Genomic DNA, 22,492 nt, shown 5'->3' on the forward strand with positions numbered 1-22,492 from the left:
AGTACACATTTATTTCTATATTTTGTGAAAGAATTTAATGATAGGGTACTGTAGGGTGAATATATTCTCAGATATTCCATTGTTAGCACCATCTGTTGTGATCTGCTACTTTGCTTCTCATCTCCTAGTATATATTGGTACGTAGATTTCAGTATTATTTCTCCTTTACTGCATAGATTGAAGCAACAATTACTTGCAGCTGCATGAGAAAATAGGGACTTTCTAAATCAATGACGTGCTTTTTATAGAAAGACTGGCTGTTGGTTACTTAATTATGAGTTGACTCAGTTATTTCAAGGGGAAAAGGTAGAGAGAGAGAGAGAGACAGGAATCTAAAAGTTTGTGGACACAAATATTTTATTACTATACTTTTGCTTTTGTCTTTGGCTAATATAGCCAAATTCCTAAAGTAAGGCTCCATTTAAGTGATTAAATGAAGTAAAATAACATTTCTTTAGAGAAGAGAGGAAAAAAATTAATGTAATGGCAAGAACTCTGGTATGTGAAGGTATATTTAAAGGATGTCTGCATTAATCCATGAAGTGAATATATTTTAAAGTTCGTTTAGAAAATAAATTGCATTTAGGAACTGGTGCATTCACATTTTCTTTGGCTTTCATGCATCTGGTGTTGCTTATAGAATAGTAGTCTACAGAAGCAGCACTCTTGCTCACAAATACTTTTTTACTTTATGACCTTCTGGTCCAAGCTAGCATTTTCCAATAGTCTGTTAGTCTTTCATAGTAATCATTTTATCAGCATGCCTTTTGGGATGACTGGGCTTTTATATTTAGCAAAGGCAAACAATCCCAGCATTTTGAAAACAGTAGCTGCCACTCTTCTCTCTCTTTCTGTGTGGTAAATTGTATTAACCTTTGTTACATGGAATAGGGAGGGGCTGATGGGATCAGGAGGGGGATGGCAGGTCTGGTGGGGTGGGTTGGCAGGACCATGGGGGAGGTGCTGCCTGGACGGGATGGGTAGTTGGGAGGGGGAATAGCTTTATCACAATTGTGGGTAGGAGAAGGGGGTTAAAACCAAAGAGCCCTGGGGCTGTGGCAAGTGGCTGAGCTTCCCAAGCCCTGGGCCTGTGCTGTGAACATGTGCAGCTGTTTGTTAGGTTGGGGTAACCCACTTTAGACCAAGGTAAGCCAGCCTGATCTAAAGTTAATTCATCTCTGAGCTGAACTAACTTTCCATTTTTGGGACAATTTAAGCCCTGTGAATGCTTGCACACTCAGCCATTTAGATTGCCCTAAGCTTGGTTAGGGTGATCTAAATGTAACACTTTTAAGTACCCTCAGTAAAGTCCACAGATTCCATCTCAGCCACTGATTTATATTCCTAGTTTTTTTAACACACCAGCTTCTTTGTCCCAGTCAACTTTCCATTTTCCCCTCTACTTGTCATTCTGTCTACTTCCTCCTTCTCCTCCTCCTACCCTGTCATACTCTCTGGGTACCAACAAAAGAAGTGTTGTAACTACAGTAGGACAACCTTTGGGGTGAGAAGGGCCACACCCACACAATTACACCAGAGCTACAGCAGCAATCGGAAATCATTGCTGCTTCTGTGTATCACAGCTGCCCTGGGCACCTGGCTGATTAGATATGCCTCTGTATCTAGCGCCACAACAGCCCCTGGCTGTGAAAGTAAAAATTACAGGGAAAAGTCCAGTTAATGCTATACCATCCAGTCATGAAAACATATCTTATCTTGGCATATTTTATTTACATTTTTGGCCAAAGCATAAGCAGTAGCTTATATATTTCATTAGAAGCTATTTTATATTGTTACTTCATTTCATGATTACATAATGATAATGATGTTATAATTAAGTTTTATGACTTGCATGTCAAAATAAAGTCGGTAGTAACTGAAATATTTTAAATTTATTTGGTTTGTTGGATATGAACAGTCTATGCAAAGTTGTACTATTGCATTGTATATAACCTTAAAAACACTTTTCCCATTCTTTCTAAATTAATTAGTTCAATATAGGTTGCTCACCTACAGTAATGAAAATGCCCTAGTATATGTTTTCTGCATTTATATATAAACAATGAATAGTCTAAGCAGCATGATTTATATAATAGTTTGTCACTGTTGGGCAAAATTGTTTTTATATTGAAGAAGGGGTTAAAGGGAGAACATATAAATATGATTACATTTCTACCATTTTAGCACAAATATGTACTGTAAAGGATATAAGGTGATTATATTTCTAATCATCTGTCATGTTTTTCTGAAGGGAGGGTGTTGACCCTCCTCCAGAAGCAAATTGAACTCTTTCCCCTAAGTAATTTCTACCTGGTGGATACCCATTCCCTGAGAACGTAGTAGTATAATCTTTACTGAGACTGAATATGCCAGCAACATGGGATGCCTGCTTGCCATCACCTTGAGGAAGTGAAGGGGGTCTCAAGTTTGATTTCAAACAAATGTCTGTTACATAGTAACAATAGTAGTAATGCAACATATTTAATGGTATGTGAATGTTGCTGCTGTTACCAGATGTATGTTCAAAGATTTGCATAATAATTTTAACTACGTCACTGATACCTATGAAAGCTCACGTCCCTCTGAATGAGTTAAAGTATGATGGCACTTTATAGACTACCTTCTGCCCCTTTAAATAAGTGCAGTGTATGGAAAGGCACTTCTATGTGCTCCTTTGAAGGAACAGCTTGTCTTTATTCTAATTTTGCAGCAAAACTCCTTTATTTCTTAGCAAGAATTTACAATGGCATTTCAGTGATTTTCAGATTACTTATACCATTATTATTTAGAAAAATAGTGAAAACATGGTCTTGGATTACTGCATATTGCATCATTAAATGGCTAAGTAAATGCAATCCCATCCACAAGTACCAACTTTTATTTTTGTGGGGGAAGAAATGCATAAGATGAAGGACATTTGAGAAGTTTTATGCATTTCAAGTGACAGCCCTCTTCCTAAGGGAAGCCAGGGCTCTCAGGACCCTATATACTTGGAATCTCTGATGCCATCTTACCTTTTCCCTTCGTAACAAAAATGTTTGTTTCAGCCAAATATGTAAAAGCACTTCCATTATTAAATGCAGTCACTGCATAGATTTAAATATGTTATATACCCTTAGGTGGTGGTTTTCCAGTCTGGTCTATATCCATACTACCCAATAAATATGCCAAACCTCAATGGAGTATCCACAGTGACATAAGTAAAGCATTTCTTGTGGCAGTTTCATTGGCTGTTGACATTCTTTACTCTCAAATTAGGATTGTGCTGAAAAAAACTAGTGAATTGATAAGAAGCAATAGTATGCCCTAGCTACTGAAAATGCATGTATTTATTCAATATGAACACGCTAACACTGTTCCACAGCTGAAGTCAGTGATCAATTAAAATTGATTTTGTAGGCCTATTATAGTGAGATTCTTGTAGTAGACTTCATTCTGAGAGCTAAAGGGGAAGAGTTCTGCCAGGCCAAGTAGTTACAGTTTGCAAGTTAATTTTGAGTATTTTCTTTATTAGTTAGGATTTTTGTACCTATGTGTGTTATAACTGAGCATTAGGGATCACTGTTTCAGAATGAAGTTTAGACAGGAGATAGAGAATTTGGTTCCTTGTAGAAGTATGGTAATGCAGACTACTTTGAAAAATTATCTTCAGAATATGAGATGTTCTGAGTGGCACTTCTTTCACAGACTTGAAATATAACTTCCTTTCAAGTAATATTTAAATCAACATGCTCATATATGAATATATAGTAAAAACGAATGTACCAATCTCAACTATCACAAGAGCAAAAGTGAATTCAGCTCTTCATTCTGTAGACTTATAGACAGTCATATGCTTAAAATATGCTGGCACAAATCTAAAAATTGTGTTCCTATTTTAATCAAGCATGAATTTGATTTTTTTAAATTCAAATTAGTTATTAAGGGAAGTATAAAAGGCAGTATTTTTTGAAAGAATGTGAATGCAAGATTTCTATCACTTCTAGGCTAGGGACAGACATTACACATAAACCGGTTTAAGTGATCAGAAACTGGTTTAAACCTGTAACAGAACAGATGTTCAGTGCACATAAACCAGTTTGAAAATGGCTGAAACCAGTTTGAGATAAACCTAGTTGAATTTAGTATCAGACTTAACTGATTTGTGTCAATCCACTTTATATGATGTCTGTCCCTGACCACTTCCTGGTTTCAGTTAAACCAGACTCTCCCAGCATCCTGGCATGCTGTCTGGGCTAGGCAGAGCTCTCTACTCTACAGCAGAACTGGCCCCTCCCTTCTGCTATAGTGTCAGGATTCAGCTAGATGGGAGGTCTCATTATAAACAAGGAACCACACAGGTGCTCCCTGGCAGGAGCTCTGGCAGAGACTGCAGGCATCTGCCTGACTTCCCCCTGCTTCCCCCCACTTCCCTCACCACTCTCTGCTAAGCAGAAACTGTCCCCTTCCTTCTGCCTTACACAGACACCTCTCAGCATTAGCTAGCATACCACGTGCTGGCTGTAGTTTGTGCTGTGGGAGACCAGACAAAGGCAGACAGGACTGTGTCCACTTAGGGTTTTTTGGAGCTAATCAACAGGTAGCTGATAATGTCCCTCCATTCCTTCCTTGGAAAACATTGTTTAGGGTGAGCTTGAACTAATGGAGAGAAGCTTGTGTTTCTTTGTTTTCTTAATGGTGTGATAAACATTGACTTATGGGTGATAAACACGGTGTTATCAACTGCTGGGCATGGGGGTACCCCTCCCTAATCAGAACATCCTGCCTGGGCCTGGCCATGCCCCTCTCCACTCAGCACTTTGGAGGGGAAGGAAGAGCTGCTGTAGTGCCCCCCCTCCCCCCAGCTTCTAGCCTGAGCCACTGCAGGCATGTGCCTGCATTTCTGGGATGCCTGTCAATTACATACTGATTTAGCCTAGCCAAGTTAGACTAACCTGCAAAGACTGAATCAATTCAGGCTCTGGCTTTTTTGAAAGGCTGTCTCTAGGCTGTCTCTTTTTAATAAAAAATGTTTCAGTCAACACAAAGTATTTTTTGCTGAATCAAAACTGCTACAGTATCTATCATCTGATGTAAAATAAATGCTTGATTTTGATTGTTTCTAATTTTTTCATCATAAAATATTTTAAAATGAAAATGTCAAAATGAAAAATTTCACCTTTGCTGGGTTTTTTCTATTAAAAATGTTTGATGAATTTGGCATACATTTGTGAATAGCCTCAACTGGCCAGGATTTTAGCATTTCATACAACCACAGCCCCAATCCTGGTTAAATTCAGTATGAGCTGACTTCTGATAGAGGTCTCAGAATTTCCAAGTCTCTCTTGCATGTTAGCAGCCCCTAAACTACAGTAAAATTATATCAAAAGAAATGAAAAATGAAATGAAGTCTGCAGGTGCCTATTCAGGTCAGAGGGCATTTTACAACCCTAGGGGCAGATTAAAGGGAAAATAAGCCTAGAAGCAAAAGATTAGACTGCCAGGCATGTCTGGGTAGCAGGCTTTAAAAGAAGAGGGAGAATCGTTGCAATTCTGATTAGGCCGCTTTTCAATATTTTGTCCTGGGACCACTAAATCCAGTTTAAGTCTTTTGATTGATTTACATTGGCTTCCATAACAGTCAAAGGATTTAGTTATGGAATCCTTTGACTGTTATGGACAATGGTGATATTATGGTTTTAACTGGAAGATTATAACCATACGCATGCAAAACAGCCATCTTAACACCATCTAACAGAAGAATATTATGTATTTGTATTTATTTATATTGTATTTATATTTTGTATTTGTATTTTTTAACTAGTCTGCTCCAGGTTATATGTAGTACCAAATGAAGTTCACTCCTAAGGTAATGGAGGAACTCAGCTTTTGGCCAGATCCAGAGCTAAGAGGCTATAATTCATTTATACAATTATAAATTCTGCAATTATTGGTTATTCAGGAATATGACAGAAGCATCAGAGATCTGAGTAGTCTTTTTGTTCTATGATGTCCATAGACAAATAGATTAATAGCAGTTAGGTGGAGCACCAGTAACATTGCAACAATAGACTGAATCAAGATGTACATTTCTACTCCCCCCTGGAAATTTGAAACATTTCCAAGTTCAATGGGCTTGGAAATTTAAAAAAAAGTAGAATTATGAGCCACAGGCTCCACTCTCCCTTTCCCTTTCTTCTGACATGGTAAGGGGAGCAGAGCAGGATAACAGACTCAATGTGTTGTTTGTTTGTTTATTTATATACATACTGTCTTCCCCCACAAGGACTCTGGGTGGCTTATAGTAAGATCACAGAATAATTTATAAAACAGGGAAATGATAAAAGAACAAAACAAATTACAAGAGAACTAGCCTATAATCTTAAACCAGAGACCACCTTTCTCAGTTTAGCATTGTTTGCTAAAGAAAAGTTAGTGAGTGCTCTTAATTGCTCGCCTCTCAAAACTGGGATACTAGACCCCATGCTGGAATACAGCAGTATGCAGGATTTGAAGCGTGACTGACCTGGTCACAGAGGAGAAAGCAGATATATATTTAAATACGTTAAAGTAAAATATGGCTAAATAACTATTATTAGGTGCATTGTCCCAGGCTTATATGAATGTAGCTTAGATGTTGTTGCCCCCAGTGTTACAGGTATTTTATGTATTCTCACTACTGCTCATGTTTCTTGACAGGATGATGAAGTAGTACTTCAGTGTGTTGCCAACATCCACAAAGAACAACGAAAGTTCTGCCTGGCAGCTGAGGGACTTGGAAATCGCCTGTGCTTTTTGGAACCAACATCAGAAGCTAAAGTAAGAATTACTCCAATAAATAGTTTCATCTAAAGTAACTCATGTATGAATGTTAGCCCAATGAAGAAGCATAAGTTAATATAATATACCCTTTAATGTATGTAATATAAATGTGAAATATTGAAGGGGCATTTCTAATCCACAGAGTTTAACTGAATTGTATAGTCTCAGGTTGGAGCTTTTGCTGCCTACTGCCTTTTAAATGATAAAGGGGATTGCATGGCTGAACCACCATATATTATATTGAGAATATGAACCTTCATATAAATCTGGTTTTTTGCTACTTTATTAAATTATCACAGAGGCTCTTACTTTTCAGTTAGCTTTAGGAGGCAAAACATTGGGACAGGGAAAACTATGCTGCAATTTTGTAGATAATTCTTTACCATTTCCAAATACATATCCCTGTTAGAACACTAACATTTTACAAAACAATTTAAAATTTCACCTTCCCTGAACTGTTTAGCAATAAAAATACCTTTTCCTACTATACAGATTTACTGTATACTGTACTGTACAGATTTACAGACCTAAAACCTGGGACCAACTATGCTAGTATCACCATCTCCCCTCAGTGATTGACGTTAAGTACTGCTTCCAGCAAGGCTTACTCGGCAGACAGTTACAAACCCTGGGAGAGAATTATAAAGTAATGGAAAAAGTATTAAAGATGTTGGATGTGAAACAGAAAGGAGAGGGAAGGATTATAAGGAAAGACTAAAGAAAATTACAGATAAGAGAGCTAATGAGAAGAGTTCTGGGGGAGGCGAAGTTAGAGAAAGAAAAGAGGTACTGGTAGAATATCTGACAGCAGTGTTTAATAAAGGAGGCTTACTTTAGCAGGATTAGAAGAATACAGTAGAATTCCTGTTTGCATCATTGTATATCTTCCTATATTTTGCACCCCAATACCTTTCTTCTTCCTGCTCTCCTACCACTTTTTCCTTTCTTTCTTTGCTTTTATAGTGGTGTTTCTCTGCATTTTTCCTGATGATGTTACTAGATATACATGGATTTTAAACCAGAATTAGGAACATATTGAACATACTGTGGACCACTGTGTAAGGTCCTTGCCCTACTTTCCAGGAGGGAAAGTCATGCTACATTTATATTTGCATTTCTTTTCATCCCAGAAATTGAGCACAGTAATTTCCCTTATGGAGTAGATGAGGTGACCCTGGAGGTCACTTCCAACCTCCTGATTATGCGATTCTATGAGTGGAGAGTTGTAGGAGTTCAGACACCTTAACCACAGACTGTAAATACAATGTAGTTGTTCTTACTGAAATGTAGTGAGATTTGCAGGATCAGAATGTTAAAGTGAAATATTAAAATCTAATTAGGAAAAATCAAGAAGATAAAAGGTTTGGAGGAGGAGGCAGAAGGGAGGAAATAGCTTGCTGTGTCAAAATAGAATGACCTTTTTTGAGTGACTGATGGCAGGAGGCAAAATTGTGGGACTGTGTATTAGAGGCCATTGCTCCTTATTACTGGTGAAGGGGGAGCCCAGGATTGGATATATATGGATTTCAAACCAGGGATTAGCACCCCCCTGCACCAGCAAGAAGCAAGTTCCCATAGCTGGGAGCCCCAGACACCCCAATTGAGGTGCTCCTAGAAATCCATCCTTCCTGGGGGTGCATGAAACCCCCAGGGCAAAAGGATTGCCACTGGTGATCTCCCCACCCTGTGGGTTCAGGAAATCCCCAGAGCTGAAGCATCCCTACAGGGGCAGAATGGTTTATTTGGCAAGGGAGGGTGCACACAGCTGGGTAGGATGTGGGGGAGACAACAGGGGGAGCAGGAAACCTGTAGCCTGCTCCCACATCTCTTGTCCCCTGTGCAGATGCCTTGCCCCCCTGCCTCTCCCACTCTGCCCCCCCTGCAGCCTACCCACCCTTCTTCCTTACCCTCTGCTCTGGTTTCAGTCCATCCAGCACAACCCAGCCTGGCCAAGAGCTGCTCTGCTGCTGAAGAGTGTTGCAACAAGGAGCAGAGCTGCAGCAGAAGATAAGGGTGGGGTGCGTAAGGAGTGGTGGGGGAGCAAGGCATGAGAGGGCAGACTTCAGGGGGAACAGGGGATGGAAGGCAGGTACAGGCACAGGGGCAGGCAGCATGGGGCATGTAGCAGGGGTTTGCAGCAGAGGGGACAGATAGGAGGGAACAGGCACAGGTGTGAGGGGATAAGGAAAGTGTCTGACCCCTCAACCCCCAATGCTACTTTCCTTGCCATAGTATTGAGGGGAAGAGGAATTTAAGATGAACTTCCACTAATTAGGTTCTATACAAGGAAAATTATAATGAATGTATAATTTTCCATGCATATAACCTAATTTGCAGACCATTTTTATTGCTGGAAGGTAGATTGTATATTGTAAATAAGTACAAGTGAATTTACCTGCTTTGCAGTTATTTTTCCTGTTGCTTCATCATGCTGGACAGTAAGTAGTAGGTGGAGGCAGAGGCTGTGGGGAGTAAGCAGGGCAAACACTGTGGAGGCAGTGCCAGGGAGTACGGGCAAGGGAGCAAGCAATGTGTGTTGGGGGACAAATTTAAGTTGATGTTGCAATCATTAGATTATATATATGTACAATTATAACAAATTGATAAATTTTCCGTGTGTAGAATCCAATGATTCTACACATGGAAATCTTAATGATTGCAATGTCATCTTAGATTCAAGTAACTATGGCACAGTAGAAATACTTACAACAGCAGCACACAAGATAAAGGTTAAATTATGCAACTCGCTTCTCCCATTCTATTTCTGACAAGCTAATAGATGGGAAGTCCAAGAAAAAAAATTAATTTTCCAGAAAACAATATTATATGAAACAGGAAGTACAAGATAAAAAGCAGACAGAAAGAAGGAAATGAAAGACTAAAATGATGTGAAGCTACCTAATGTTCATGCTGAAGAGGAGGGAATATTTCTAAGATAGATGTCTGTTCTGAAGTTTCAATCTGTAATCATTGCATGGCCCACCTATAAAAGAAACAAATATCAAGTGCATGCATAAAATCGGGGAGTACTCTGAGTCTGAGAATGTTATGTTTGAGAGTATCAGAATAAATGAAGCCATGTGTTTTCTGGAGCAGTTTTTGGAGCTGGCTTCTGCATGTGATTGTTCATGTAGATGATTCAAGATGTAATTGAATTTATTTATTCACTAAGCAAAACTCCTCCCATACCCACAATAAACGTGCTTTTCTGGTACATTGTTTGTTTCATAACTGGACTGTCTTGGGCCAAAACTAGTGTCTATCTACCCTTGGTACAGAGATGTAGAAGAGAGAATAAGATGCAGATGAAACTGAATAATTATGATCAGAAATACAATACCCACATTTCCAAATTTTCAATGTTTTTATTCTGGTAAAATCTTAACCCTGAAGTCTGTGTATTATCCTCTTCCCTTGATTTTAATCTTCTTTTTGCAATTCTTATAATCATAGAAAACAGGGCTGGAAGGGACTTGTGGAGGCAATCTAGTCCAGTTGCCTGCCTGAGGCAAGATCATCCATATCCAAACCATCTCATACAAATCCTTGTCCAACATTTTACTAAAACTGTGCAATCAACCCTGCCACACAGCTGCAAGGCAGACCACCCTAACTTGCCACAAGTAAAGCAAGGGGACAGTGTTCGTCAGTGTTTTGCTAGTATGTTGATCCTATTAATGAGAATGGCTAGCAACACATGATGATCTTTTATTTAGCACTCATCTGAGTACTTTTGCTCGCTATTTCCTAATTTTCACTATGCAAAAATATGCCATTCTATGGTTGTTCATAGCTTGGAAAAATATTTCCTAGTGAATTCTGAAACTGACACTGCACGTTCTGTTTTTCCGGCAATGCTCACAGTTCAGCTCCAGGGACATCAATAGCTGCTCTTATTGTCATCCTCCATTGTTTGTCTTTCCTTGTATCACTTTTTCATCCAATTATTTTCTGTAGATGCTGACTACACAGTAGCCCATGACTACTGCATAGTAGTGTTGTGTTGAAGAAAGCATGATATGATGCTATTGCTCAGTCATATTGTACTGAATGACTGCACAATAACAACTGTGCAGTCAGCATCTCATGTAGATGTGGCCACTGAATAGTTGTTCAAAAAGAATGTGGCATACTCTGACCTTCTTGGGTAGCAGCAGCATGTACAGAGAAAACTCTAATGCTAGCTAGTTGACAACCTCTATACCACAGGTCAGAGGCATAACAAGGTAACTCTGTTCCTGGGGCAGTGGTGGCACATGGGACAGGAAAAGCTCTGGCTTGGCAACAATGGTTGCACAGCAAACAATCAGTAGTGACTGCTATTATATTTGCACCCCTCTCTCCCAGGCTCCATTTTCCCCTTCCTCTCAGGATGTGCCATTGCCACAGGTTACACCTCATTCCTCTGTTCAGAAGAGTTCTCTTGAGTTTTTTGGGAAAGCAGCAACTTGGGAGAAAACATTAGTAGGTGTTATCTGCATATAGAAACCTCCCATGACAAGAGTTCAGTATGTTTTATGGCTCTGTGATTAAAAGAAGGGACTGAAAGTTGGGACCCCTGCTTTCTATTCAGTTCTGCCACTAACTTTGATCTGTGACCTGCCTCAAGGGTTCCCCCTATTATAAAATGTGTATAATAATTAGTTCAAAACAATGTTGTGAGGTGAACTTAACATCTGTAAAGTGCTTCAAGATGATTGCATGAATAACAATACCTAAGATGATTACTTGCTACTAAGTATTGTAACTATTTTAATGACTTACATTATTCTGTTTAATTTATTTAGAAGAATTCTTTCAGGAACAATTCTGTATATAGATGCACATTTCCAAATACTTAGTATATATTCAGAAGGCACTAAACAGATATGTAGAGTTGGATTTGAAGATACCTAGAGTTACAACATGTCTTTATATTTGCGAGCAGGTGAACACATTTAATATGAAGTTGCGACCCTTTATATCTACTTAGCTACTCAGTATTCTTCTCTCTATTCAGAAAACAGCTCACTTATTTATCTTAAAATATCTTATAAGAGTTTTATAAGAGGAGTTTCATATTTAGGGGCTTGACTGTACATCTACATCAGTGGATTGGGTCCGCCATGATCCAGCTGGCTGGGAAATTGGGTCTGTGGTCGGACCCAGAGAGTAGTAATTGATGGAAGTCAATCACCATGGTGCCCTGTGACCAGTGGGGTCCCCCAAGGCTCTGTCCTTGGACCCATATTGTTCAACATCTTCATTAATGATGTGGACATTGGAGTCAGAAGCTGACTGGCCAAGTTCACCGATGACACCAAACTTTGGGGCAAAGCATCCACACCAGAAGACAGGAGGGTGATCCAGGCTGACCTGGACAGGCTCAGCAAATGGGTGGACAAGAACCTGATGGTGTTTAACACTGAAAAATGAAAGGTTCTCCACCTTTAGAGGAAAAACCTGCAGCATCCTTATAGGCTCAGGAGTGCTACGCTGGCTAGCACTATGGAAGAAAGAGACTTGGGGGTTATAATTGACCACAGGATGAATATGAGCCTGCAATGCAATGCTGTGGCTAGAAAAGCAACCAAAACGCTGGCTTGCATCCATGGATGCTCCTCAAGCAAATCCCGGGACGTCATTCTCCCCTTGTACTCAGCCTTGGTGAGGCCACAGCCAGAGTACTGCATCCAGTTTTGGGCTCCACAATTCAAAAAGAATGTGGAGAAGCTTGAGAGAGTCCAGAGAAGAGCCATGCACAGGATCAGAGGTCAGGAAAACAGACCTTACGATGACAAGCTGAGAGCCATGGGGCTCTTTAGCCTGGAAAAGCTCAGGCTCAGGGGTGATCTGATGGCCACCTATAAGTTTATCAGAGTGACCACAAGGATCTGGGGGAACGTTTGTTCACCAGAGCACCCCAAGGGATGACGAGGTCAAATGGTCATAAACTACTGCAAGACCATTTCAGGCTGGACATAAGGAAGAATTTCTTTACTGTCCGAGCCCCCAAGGTCTGGAACAGCCTGCCATCAGAGGTGGTTCAAGCACCTACACTGAACACCTTCTAGAGTAAATTGGATGCTTATCTTGCTGGGATCCTATGACCCCAGCTGACTTCCTGCCCTTCGGGCGGGGGGCTGGACTCGATGATCTTCCGAGATCCCTTCCAGCCCTAATTTCTATGAAATCTACACTGTAAGATTCAAGAGGACAATTATGATGTAGTAGACCTGGTGTCTTGTATACAGAGCCCTTATGTTTCAATCCAGATTCTGGAGAAAAATATCCTGTACAAGATATTTAATTTCACCTTAGATCTTCAAGTGACAGGGAGTCCATTACATAGCTTGGAAAAATAGTGTAGTGTTTTAATATCCTCAATACAAGGAAATGTGTGTTAGATAAATTCAGCTCTGAAATCATTTCAGCTTCCAGCCACTGACTGTTTGGAAAGCCCTGCCCTCAGTATCAGATATCTTATCCATGTGTACAAACTGACCAGGTCACCTCTCGGCCTTCTCTTTCATCAGTTGAATAAACTGGGTTCCTGAAAACATGCAGCATAAGGATAGTTTTCTAGCCCTGGGATCCAAGCTGTCTTTTGACCTATTAACTGTATTTCCATATTCTTCTTGAAATTTGGACCCCAAAACTAGTTATTATATGCTAGTAGTAAACTTATCAAAGCTGTGTTCAGAAGCGATGTAATTTCCCTACTTCTACTTGATATCCCCCCGTCTATACATCAGTTCTGCCTTTAATTAATTAATAAAAACATATATATTGTTTGGAGTTAAAAGAAAACTGTTGCAGGAAAGGAATTTCAGGTACTTTAGATATTTTACAAAAATCTTGTAAAGTGACAAACCTAAAAGCTCTTTCAGAACCATGGAGAGCTGAAGTCATGTATTTAGTATACAAAAGTAGCTAAAGATGTTCCTAGGAGGTTTTGCCTGTTTTCTTCACACGATGAGAAGGGTAACTACAAAGTTTAACTACAGCTAACTAGAATGGCCAGTTTTCAAAGGGCTTATGGCAAAACTGACCTGTATACTTTTTACTACATGTGCAAATTGCACACCTGGCCATATATATCAATCAATTATGAATAGATGTGTAGGTATGTAAGGTTTTGCCTACATGCATTGCAAAGCTCTTTTGAAAATGTGGTGCCTAATCTTTTCCAGTTAAAGTAATGATATGAATAGGGAGTATATAATTCAGTGGAATTTACCTAACTATGATATAGAATTCATTCTTTTGATTTTGTTTGAACCTTTTAAAAATGTTGAATGTCTTCTATGTAAAGGGACATTAGATGTATTTACTTTTTCAGGAGAAGATTCTTGTATCTCTTAATACTTGTATATACCTGAAAAATGCAGTGAAATATAAAGGTGGAGATTATTATAATATTGTTAAAAATAGGAATAAGTCTTAGGAAGAACATTGTTGGCAGTGTTTCCAGTTTCACAATATTTCTGGTTGTTTTAAATGTCCTGAAAGCAAGTAATTAGGTGAGAATCTCAGATTTAGTTAAAAGAAAAAAATGTAACTATTTCTTATTGAGTCAGAGAAAAGCTAGAACAGTGCATCCTTGAAGCTCAAAAATTAGAAGGTAAATTAAAAGAACTGTAAACGCATGTTTTTAAGCCAATTCCATGATGTTTTAGAACCTGGCCCTGTGACAGACTATATAATATTTATGTAAAGATTTAAACCTACAGTTTAATAAATGATGTACAAATGTTACCTGTAGTAGGTATGCTACTGTTTATGATGGGAATTTAAAAAAATCTGAGTGTCTCATGAACATATCGCACATTTTACAAGCTAAAGAACAATATGGTTTATTATTATAAATTAATTTCCATATCAAGTATAACAACATTTAGTACAAAGAGAGCCAGTAATAAAGTAAAGGAGGACAAGGATCTTACAATAGGATTGGAAAGAGGAAAAGTGTTTTAAATTTTTAAAAGAAGAAATAAATTTCCGAATAAAGACGGGGACCCAAGAAGGGGAAGTGGAACACCATTTGTAATGATGTGAAGACAGAGTAATGGTAGGTCAAAATGGGAAAATATGTGGATGGAGAGGAAATAAATAGTAATGAAGTGAAAGAGTAGGGTAGAATAAATCCTTGAATTAAAAAAATCTTGAAGTAAGAAATCACTTGTTGATTTGGCGTTTTGTTTTTTAGACTGTTGTGCCTCATTTTAGTGATCAATTAGGGGTCTGCTTGTTGGAAGAAATGGAACAAGCACCCAGCTCTACCTGATTCTTTTCAGGCTTCTGGAAGCGTCTAGTTCAGAGTGATCATGCTCTCTGACTAACCATAGTTGTTAGCATAATATTTCTGAATTTCATTATACCATCTTATTTGCGTAGTATCGTTTTAATAACATAATGCATGTCATTACAACAATAAGACCTTAGTAATATTGATGTGGTATTTGTTTTAGATGGACATGCAAAAAGATTTAAATCATACTTGCTGCTGGGGATTCATCCTCAGTTAAGATATCTACTGCCTGGCTGCTGTTGGGCCTTCTTTTATTCTTCCTGTCCTCCAGAATGTTTTAATGGAGAATAATCACCAATAAATTAGTTCCTCTTTTTCTGTTCCTTCATTAGGAAATCAGTGCATGTCCTTTGCTTGTATTAGTTAATAAACAGTAAAATCACCGTGGTAATGGGATAGCTTGTAGCTCTCCAATAAGTTTCCATAAGGTCAAGTGAATGTCTTTGTATCCTAGCAGTATATTCCTGCTCATTTCATGCAAAGTTACCAACTTTTTTTTCTTTTTTATTATTTTACTGTCATCCAGAAAATTCCAGTTAAGAATAATTTTCTTTTCTGAGTAAAGATGCGAACAGAGCATATATACAGTCATTACAGTTAAATTGACCTGCCTAGAGCTAGGTCAATCTAAATGCCTAATCCTAATCCTGTATGAGGTGAAGAGCTGAACTAACTTAGATTGGGAACAGGTTAGCCCAATCTTTTGAAGGCCTGTACAAATTCAGAGTGCAGCCCCAGGGCTGGGAAAGCCCTGCTATTCACCCAAGCCCTAGGGCTGTACTCTTCCTACCACCCCACCCATGAATGGGATATTTTTAGTCCTCTCAACACCTACCCCTGGAGGACAAGCCCCCACCTCCCATCCTGCCAGCCCTTCTGGAGCTGCCAAACCCTCCACTTGGCCCACTAGCTTCCCCCAGCCCCAACACCACCACCTGAGAGTAAGTGTAGTTACTTACTCTAGTTTCCCTATGCAGATCATAGGATTAGTGTATGCCTGTCCATGCTGCTCCTGGTCTACATTCACACAGCTTATCATGAGCATCTTAAATGTAGACTGGGTACAGAAACAACTGTATGTGCCTAGGAAGAGTATAAAGTGGAGTCTTTTTCTGAGAGGCCAAACCAAAGGCAAGTTTCCGGAATTTTTTCCCCTTTTCTATAGTGGCCCACAAAAATGCTTGAAAAATGTCAGGTCCAAGAAAATATGCTCTTTTGGGAAGTAACCATCTCCTTGTTATATCTGCATAACAGCACAATGTACTTGGGGCCTCTGTATGATACCTAATGCATACAGTAGAAGCTGTAGAGGCTCATTTGCAAGTCTGTTGGGCTTGTGTCATGGCTGAGTAGTCAGCTAGTATTGTGTACTCCACTTAGAAACAGTGCACTCAATGTAATAACTGCTGAATATGTTTTTCAGAATACTCTGAATCAGCAGTGCTGTTCAGAGTATTTGTCCAAATTCAGTTACTGCAAACTTTTGGAGCATTTGGAGAAAATGCCTGCATCCATATGCTGACTTCCTTCCCTGTATTTCAGTATTTATATTTAACATGCTTAGAAATGAAGGCAAAGATATGTATAAGCTCTTGGCAGACTATGGCACTGCTCTTTGTTCATGGAAAATAAAGGAATCAACATGACTGGAGAGAAGCTAGCTAACTGAAACATTTATCTTGCTTGCTTTTAACAAGTCTTTTGGCTTGTTTTCAGACCAAGCTACATTAAGCAAGGTTCCGTCTTTACTTTTTGTTTTGGCCCCAAATCCTTATATTTATTTTAAAAAATGTTAAGCTTAATAGTGGGATACATCAGATGAAATCTACCAAGTACTGTAGGTCTTAATGTTGTTGTTTTTTGCAAAAAAGGTAAACAAGTGGGGAGCCATGTTAGAAAAACATGACAGAATAGTTTACACTGTTCAGCTCACAAAAGGAGCCTTTTACCCAAAATGTATATATAGGAAATTAGCACAGTAGTTTATTCTCATTCATAATGAAGTGTTTTGAAGTGATGAGTGGATATATAATTTTGTGGTCTTTAGTATCTGATTTGGAAGTAGAGTTGATGCCCATTATCAAAGTACTAATGACTTGTTTATATTCATAAAGATTTCCACACTGCAGAACTTGAAAGCATCTGCCCTGCTTTCCTCTGCCAAAAATTTTTGATAGCAGAGCTGCTATTTCATTATTCAAAATAAAGCACAAATATATGCATATTTTTACCCTTTACATAAACCTATGCTGCAATATAACATGTATTGTTAAAATACATCTTTTAATATCTGATTTACCAGATCAGATTCACCAGATACCTGCCAGACCTGACCTCTTACACTTTTCTTCCCCCACCCCTTTCTCCCCTCTCCTCCCCTCTATTTCTGCCCTTTGTCTTCCTAATTTCCAGGTATTCACTTTTTCACAGTCAGCCTCTTTTCTACCTTGGATTACTACTGCTGTAAAGTCTCCCTGACTCACCTTTGGTTTCCCACCCCCCACCCTGCTTTTTTTCCTCCTCCCTTCCCTGCTCTACCTTTTTGTTTTCCTAATTTCCACCTATTTACATTCTCACTGACATCCTGTCACACTTTTAGCTTCTTCATACCTTGGAGTCTCGGAACAGCAGAGACTTCCTATGCCTGAAGAAGGGTGATTGAGCCCAAAAGCTTGCTAAGAACTTTTGTCAAACTATTCAGTTGGTTTAATAAAAGATATCACATCTACCCAAAGAACCTTGCCTGTTAAAATAGCATGCACTTACTAGTTAATTTAATACTGGCCTCAATTAAAAATTAATAGATTAACATATTTTTACTTTTTTACTATTAGCTGTGTAAAGCAATCAGTGATTGATATGCACTGTAAGGTTTTAGAGTGATCTGCCAAAAAATCCCTTAACAAGGCAGCATCCCTGTTTAATGAATTTTCAAGTTAATTCGACTGAAAAACATTTAGTGTAGAAAGATCAAGGGACAGTATTATGGTTTGACTGATAAAGCTTTTGAAATCTATTCTTTATACTGATTTTATTTAAGTTATTATATGAAATTATTTATTATATAATAGCTCACCCTGTTCTCTGGGTAAATGTATGAATGTTACAAATAAGCAAAAAAATGGATAAAAATTCCAAAAAAGGAAGGATAACTTAATCTCAACATTGTGGGATATTAAGGGCCTGTATGCTTTGCAGTGCAAAGATCATCAGAAGTAGGCTCTGCTGCATGAATCCTTCTGTATTTTTAAGGGGGTACAGCCCTATACTTTTCCTATGCAATATAAAGTGAAACAGGCTTGATATTAGGGATTAACTGATTTGGGGCTGATTTTGTCTATCAGAGTGCAGCATTACGTTGGCTTATAATAAAGATTTTTTTCTGTACTCTTCTGTTACCCTTTGGTTAACTTTCTGTTACATGATCAGAATGAAAACCTAATATTTTTGGTCTTATGGTCAAAAAGGCCATCTGTCTGCATTTCTTTGTTTACTTGGTAATACTCATTTCTGTGCTTGCAGTCTCAAGTTCAAGCCCCTTGTGCTTATTCTTTAAGAAACTTTTAAAAAAATAATTCCATGCCATGTTTTTCTTACCAGAGGACCCTGCCTCATTCAGTGCACAGAAGGTGCTCACTTTTAATGGGCAACTGCTGTTCAATATTTGTTCAGTGTATGACCTAGTACTTTATTAACTGTATGATAGTCAAATCATGCTCTGAAGAGTTACCTTGCATTTCCCCATGGAGTTTTCTGTGGTTTTCATGGTACAGTACTGAGTGTTTCACAAACCTAAATTTATTTTCATAACACCCTTTTGAGTGAGGAGATGCTATATTAATCATCATGTCAAGACTGGGAATTAAGACACTGAGAGATTAAAGCCAAAGTTTCCATTAATTTAGGATGCTTGAAAAGCATGAAAGCTCTTCAAAGCAACTAATGAAGCAAAGGTCCTATATTTGATATTTCCCTTTGATGTACAACTTTGATCCATCTTTATAGCACGTTCATCTTGTGCACTGGATGAGGAAGGAGCGTTGTGTTAAAAATGTCATGTAATTTAAAGCTTTATTATAATGAGAAGAAAAAGGGGGCTGCATAAGTTGGAAAACAACTTCATGATTTTAACTGAACCCTTTTAAATTAAGGTGTTTAGGGGTGGGGGTTTCTTTTTGTATAATTTCTTATTTGCTTTTAGGGGAAAAAAAGGCTAAGTGGAAAAAGAACTTGAAATTCCATCAAGAAATATCCTACTGACACCCAGCTTGTAATATAGATACACTGCACTTGAGCTCACAAAGTAACTGATAGTTATAGAAGTAGTGTGTGGAGCAGCACTAGAGGAATAAGACACCTACCTTGTCACTGGCTTTCCAATTCATTTACTGACATCAGAGGAATGGTAAGACTCAGACAACCTGGTTTCTCTTACAGATTTTGGCAGAGAATACTCTAGGGGCATAGATACTTCTGTATGTATGCTGAAGCCTGAGCTCTCTCTTTTTCCTCTCTAACATGTCCATCCTAATCTCCTCTTCCAACCAGTCCAAGTCTTACTTACATGTAACCTGGGTACACCCAAGGGTGTGCCCTATTCTCAATTGAATGGGATGGGTAGGCAGGAGGGGGTGCTGTGAGAGGGATGCCAGAATTTCAAGCAGATCCCTCTTTCATCTATAGGGTTAGCCCAAGCCCAAAGTTCTTAACTATATACAATTTATTAAGTTATAATACATACAAACATAAAACTAAATATCATATACATATATTTACACAGTGAATTCTAACCAATAGCCAAGGTCAAACCCTAAATAACATTATTTACAATATCACAATACAACATTTCAATTATAAAATATAAGGCGCAAACATGAACAATCTTAATAACATCTATCCCTTAATATAGTCCCTGACCCATGGCAAGAGATAGTCTTCCTTGCAATGGGGCCCCTTTGGCGGTATCCAGGAAGCACCAGTGGCCCCTCCCCTTAGGGCCTTGACTAGGTGAGGGGCTGCTTACCCAGCCCCTTCTCTGGGTTTGCCAGCCCTAAATGTTTTGTTCTTGTGGGACCTTAGGTGGCGGTGGTCAGGGTGCAGCTTGATGGGGTCTCCTCTGCTGGAGTGCCTCTCCAGGCTTCTCCCGTGTTGTTGGGCTCCTCCCCACCCTGTGCCCTGCTCTGGGCACTGAGGGCTTAACTCCTCTCAGCTGCTGCACCACTGCTGCTGGTTTCTGGGTGCTGGGCCTCTGGCACACATGCACATGGCCAGGAAAGAGCTGGGCAGTGTGGAGAGCAACTCCCTGCAGATAAGTCTATGGGGGGTGGAAGAGGCATGGAGTGGGGGTGCAGATCGAGGCCCCCCCCATGGTGAGGGAGGGAGTGGGGCAGAGATTGGGGCTGGGAGTGCTGGCCAGCCAGGTCATTGCAGGGAGCCAGGGTGGGGAGTGGGACAGAGCTATGAATGGCTTATCAGGAGGGTCCAGGGGAGGGTGGCTCCCCACTGTTTCACATCCCCCCTGGGAGGAAGAATGGAGGGCACATGCCTCACAGATTTGTGTGCAGAATGGGGGTGGGTTGAGATCTGGTTTGCAGGCTTGGGGCTCCCTACCCTGCTGTCCTTCTCCCAGGAGCCCTAATCCAGCTGTGCACCTCCTGCCCACCCAGCAGCAGCCAGGGTGGTGGAGGCATGGAGTTGTGCCCCCCACTGCTGCCGGGCAGGCAAAAGGCACAGTGCCAGTGTGGGGCTCCCAGGAGAAAGACAGCAGGGCGGGGAGCCTGCATTGACTCCTGCCTCTGCCCGGCTCTGCTCCACTGTGCTCCAGCCATGCTTCAGCTGGGGGGGGAAGGAGCATATGTTTTGCCTTTACATTTTAAAGAAGTAGTCACCCTACTTCACATCCAGTGTCTGAAGAGGTTATCTTTATAGCAAGTTCATCTTGTGCAGTGCATGAGGAAGGGGCATTGTGTTTAAAAAAAAAAAAGAGTCATGTAATTAAAGACTCTTATAATGAATAGAAAAAAGGGGCTGCATTACATAGTGCATATGTTGGAATGCTGAATTTCACGATCTTAAATGCATTCTTTTAAATTAAGGTGTTTAGGAGTGGGGAGTGGGTTATATAATTCCTTATTTGCTTCTTTTTTTCCCAAATCTAAGTGATAAAAAACACTTGAAATTCCATCAAGAAATAGCATGCTGATACCAAGCTTGTAAACTTTTTTCTATTTGCAGATTTTAAAATTTTCATTGGCTTCAGCCAATACAAACACCTTTCGGAGGATCCAGAAGCCAGGATAGGGGGTACAGATATACCACCCTTCCCCTGTTGCTTTGACTTGGCTGCAGAACCTAAGGGGTGAATGCCGTTGCTGCTCCCCACTTTTCCTGTTTAACCAAATCCAGCATTGAGCAAAGAGTATGCATGGAGGAGTGGTGGCAGTGTTCACCCCCTGGGTTCTGGTGCTGTGACAGTGGCAGCTCTAGCTGGAGCTGTACAGAGCCTACTTCTGTTGAGCCAATGTACTTGTAGAGCTCACTGCCCAGGCACTGACAGCCATAGGGAGGGGGGAAGGTGCAGTGGACTTCCCACATCCTCTCTGGATCTGCCTCTGTGGGTACCTGAAGAACAAAGTCTTAGGGGAAATTCACTGAGGGATTTTCTCTAATTTTCTTGAAACTTGTGACCCACCATACTACCTTATATGAATACTGTATGAGGAACCACATTGTCCTTGATGCTCAGGGTAGTGTGAGGGATCACAAGGAACTTAATGTAAAGACTAGGTTTTAATTAGTACTGTAGAACTAAATGTTGAAAAATGAAGGATTCAGCTAAAACCACTGCAGAAGGTTTTAGAAGCTGGGAAAGGGTCAGAGGGTAAGGTGCTTGTCACTGAGAGGATAGATCAGTGGCATGCAATTATTTCAGGCAGAGGGCCATTTAACAAGCTTGGTGAGCTGCTGGGGGCTGCATAGGTAGCCCAGCCCCTTGACAGTTGCCCTGCCCCCTGGCTGCCACATTGGGCCCAGAAGTCTGACCCCTAACCCTTGACCTGTGAAACCAGAAGTCATTCCCCTTGCTGCACCCTCCCCAAATATTCCTTTTAGGTGGGGGGGTGCCATCTTAGAACCAGAAAAGAAACCAAATCATACATTAGAAGTCAAACACCTACTATATTTTAATTTTATTACAAAAGAAATTTGTCATGACTTGTGATTGTGTACTGTATACAGAAGGGATTGCATAATAGCTCAAAAATAAAGTGTCACGCTTATACTGTGTGGGGGGGTTGTGAGAGGGTGTGGCTGTGTAGGGGGACATAAGGTAAGTTGGGGTGTATGTATATGTCGATGAGGGTTGTGGGGGCAGGGTGTGGGGAGTAGGGACCCCCCACACAC

The 22,492-nt window shown here is 39.9% G+C and overlaps 1 protein-coding gene across 1 annotated transcript in view; it reads left to right on the top strand.

Moving 5' to 3' along the window:
* The window catches only part of RYR3 (ryanodine receptor 3), a 666,405-nt gene that overhangs the window by 122,515 nt on the left and 521,398 nt on the right, over positions 1-22,492 (top strand). The window contains exon 2 of the mRNA XM_019518966.1: positions 6,679-6,798. Coding sequence (XP_019374511.1) covers positions 6,679-6,798 — 120 coding nt within the window. The remainder of the gene's footprint in view (positions 1-6,678; positions 6,799-22,492) is intronic.

The sequence above is a fragment of the Gavialis gangeticus genome, unplaced genomic scaffold, assembly GCF_001723915.1.
Source record: "Gavialis gangeticus isolate Ggan-Ray unplaced genomic scaffold, GavGan_comp1, whole genome shotgun sequence".
In the NCBI taxonomy this organism is placed as follows: Eukaryota; Metazoa; Chordata; order Crocodylia; family Gavialidae; genus Gavialis; species Gavialis gangeticus.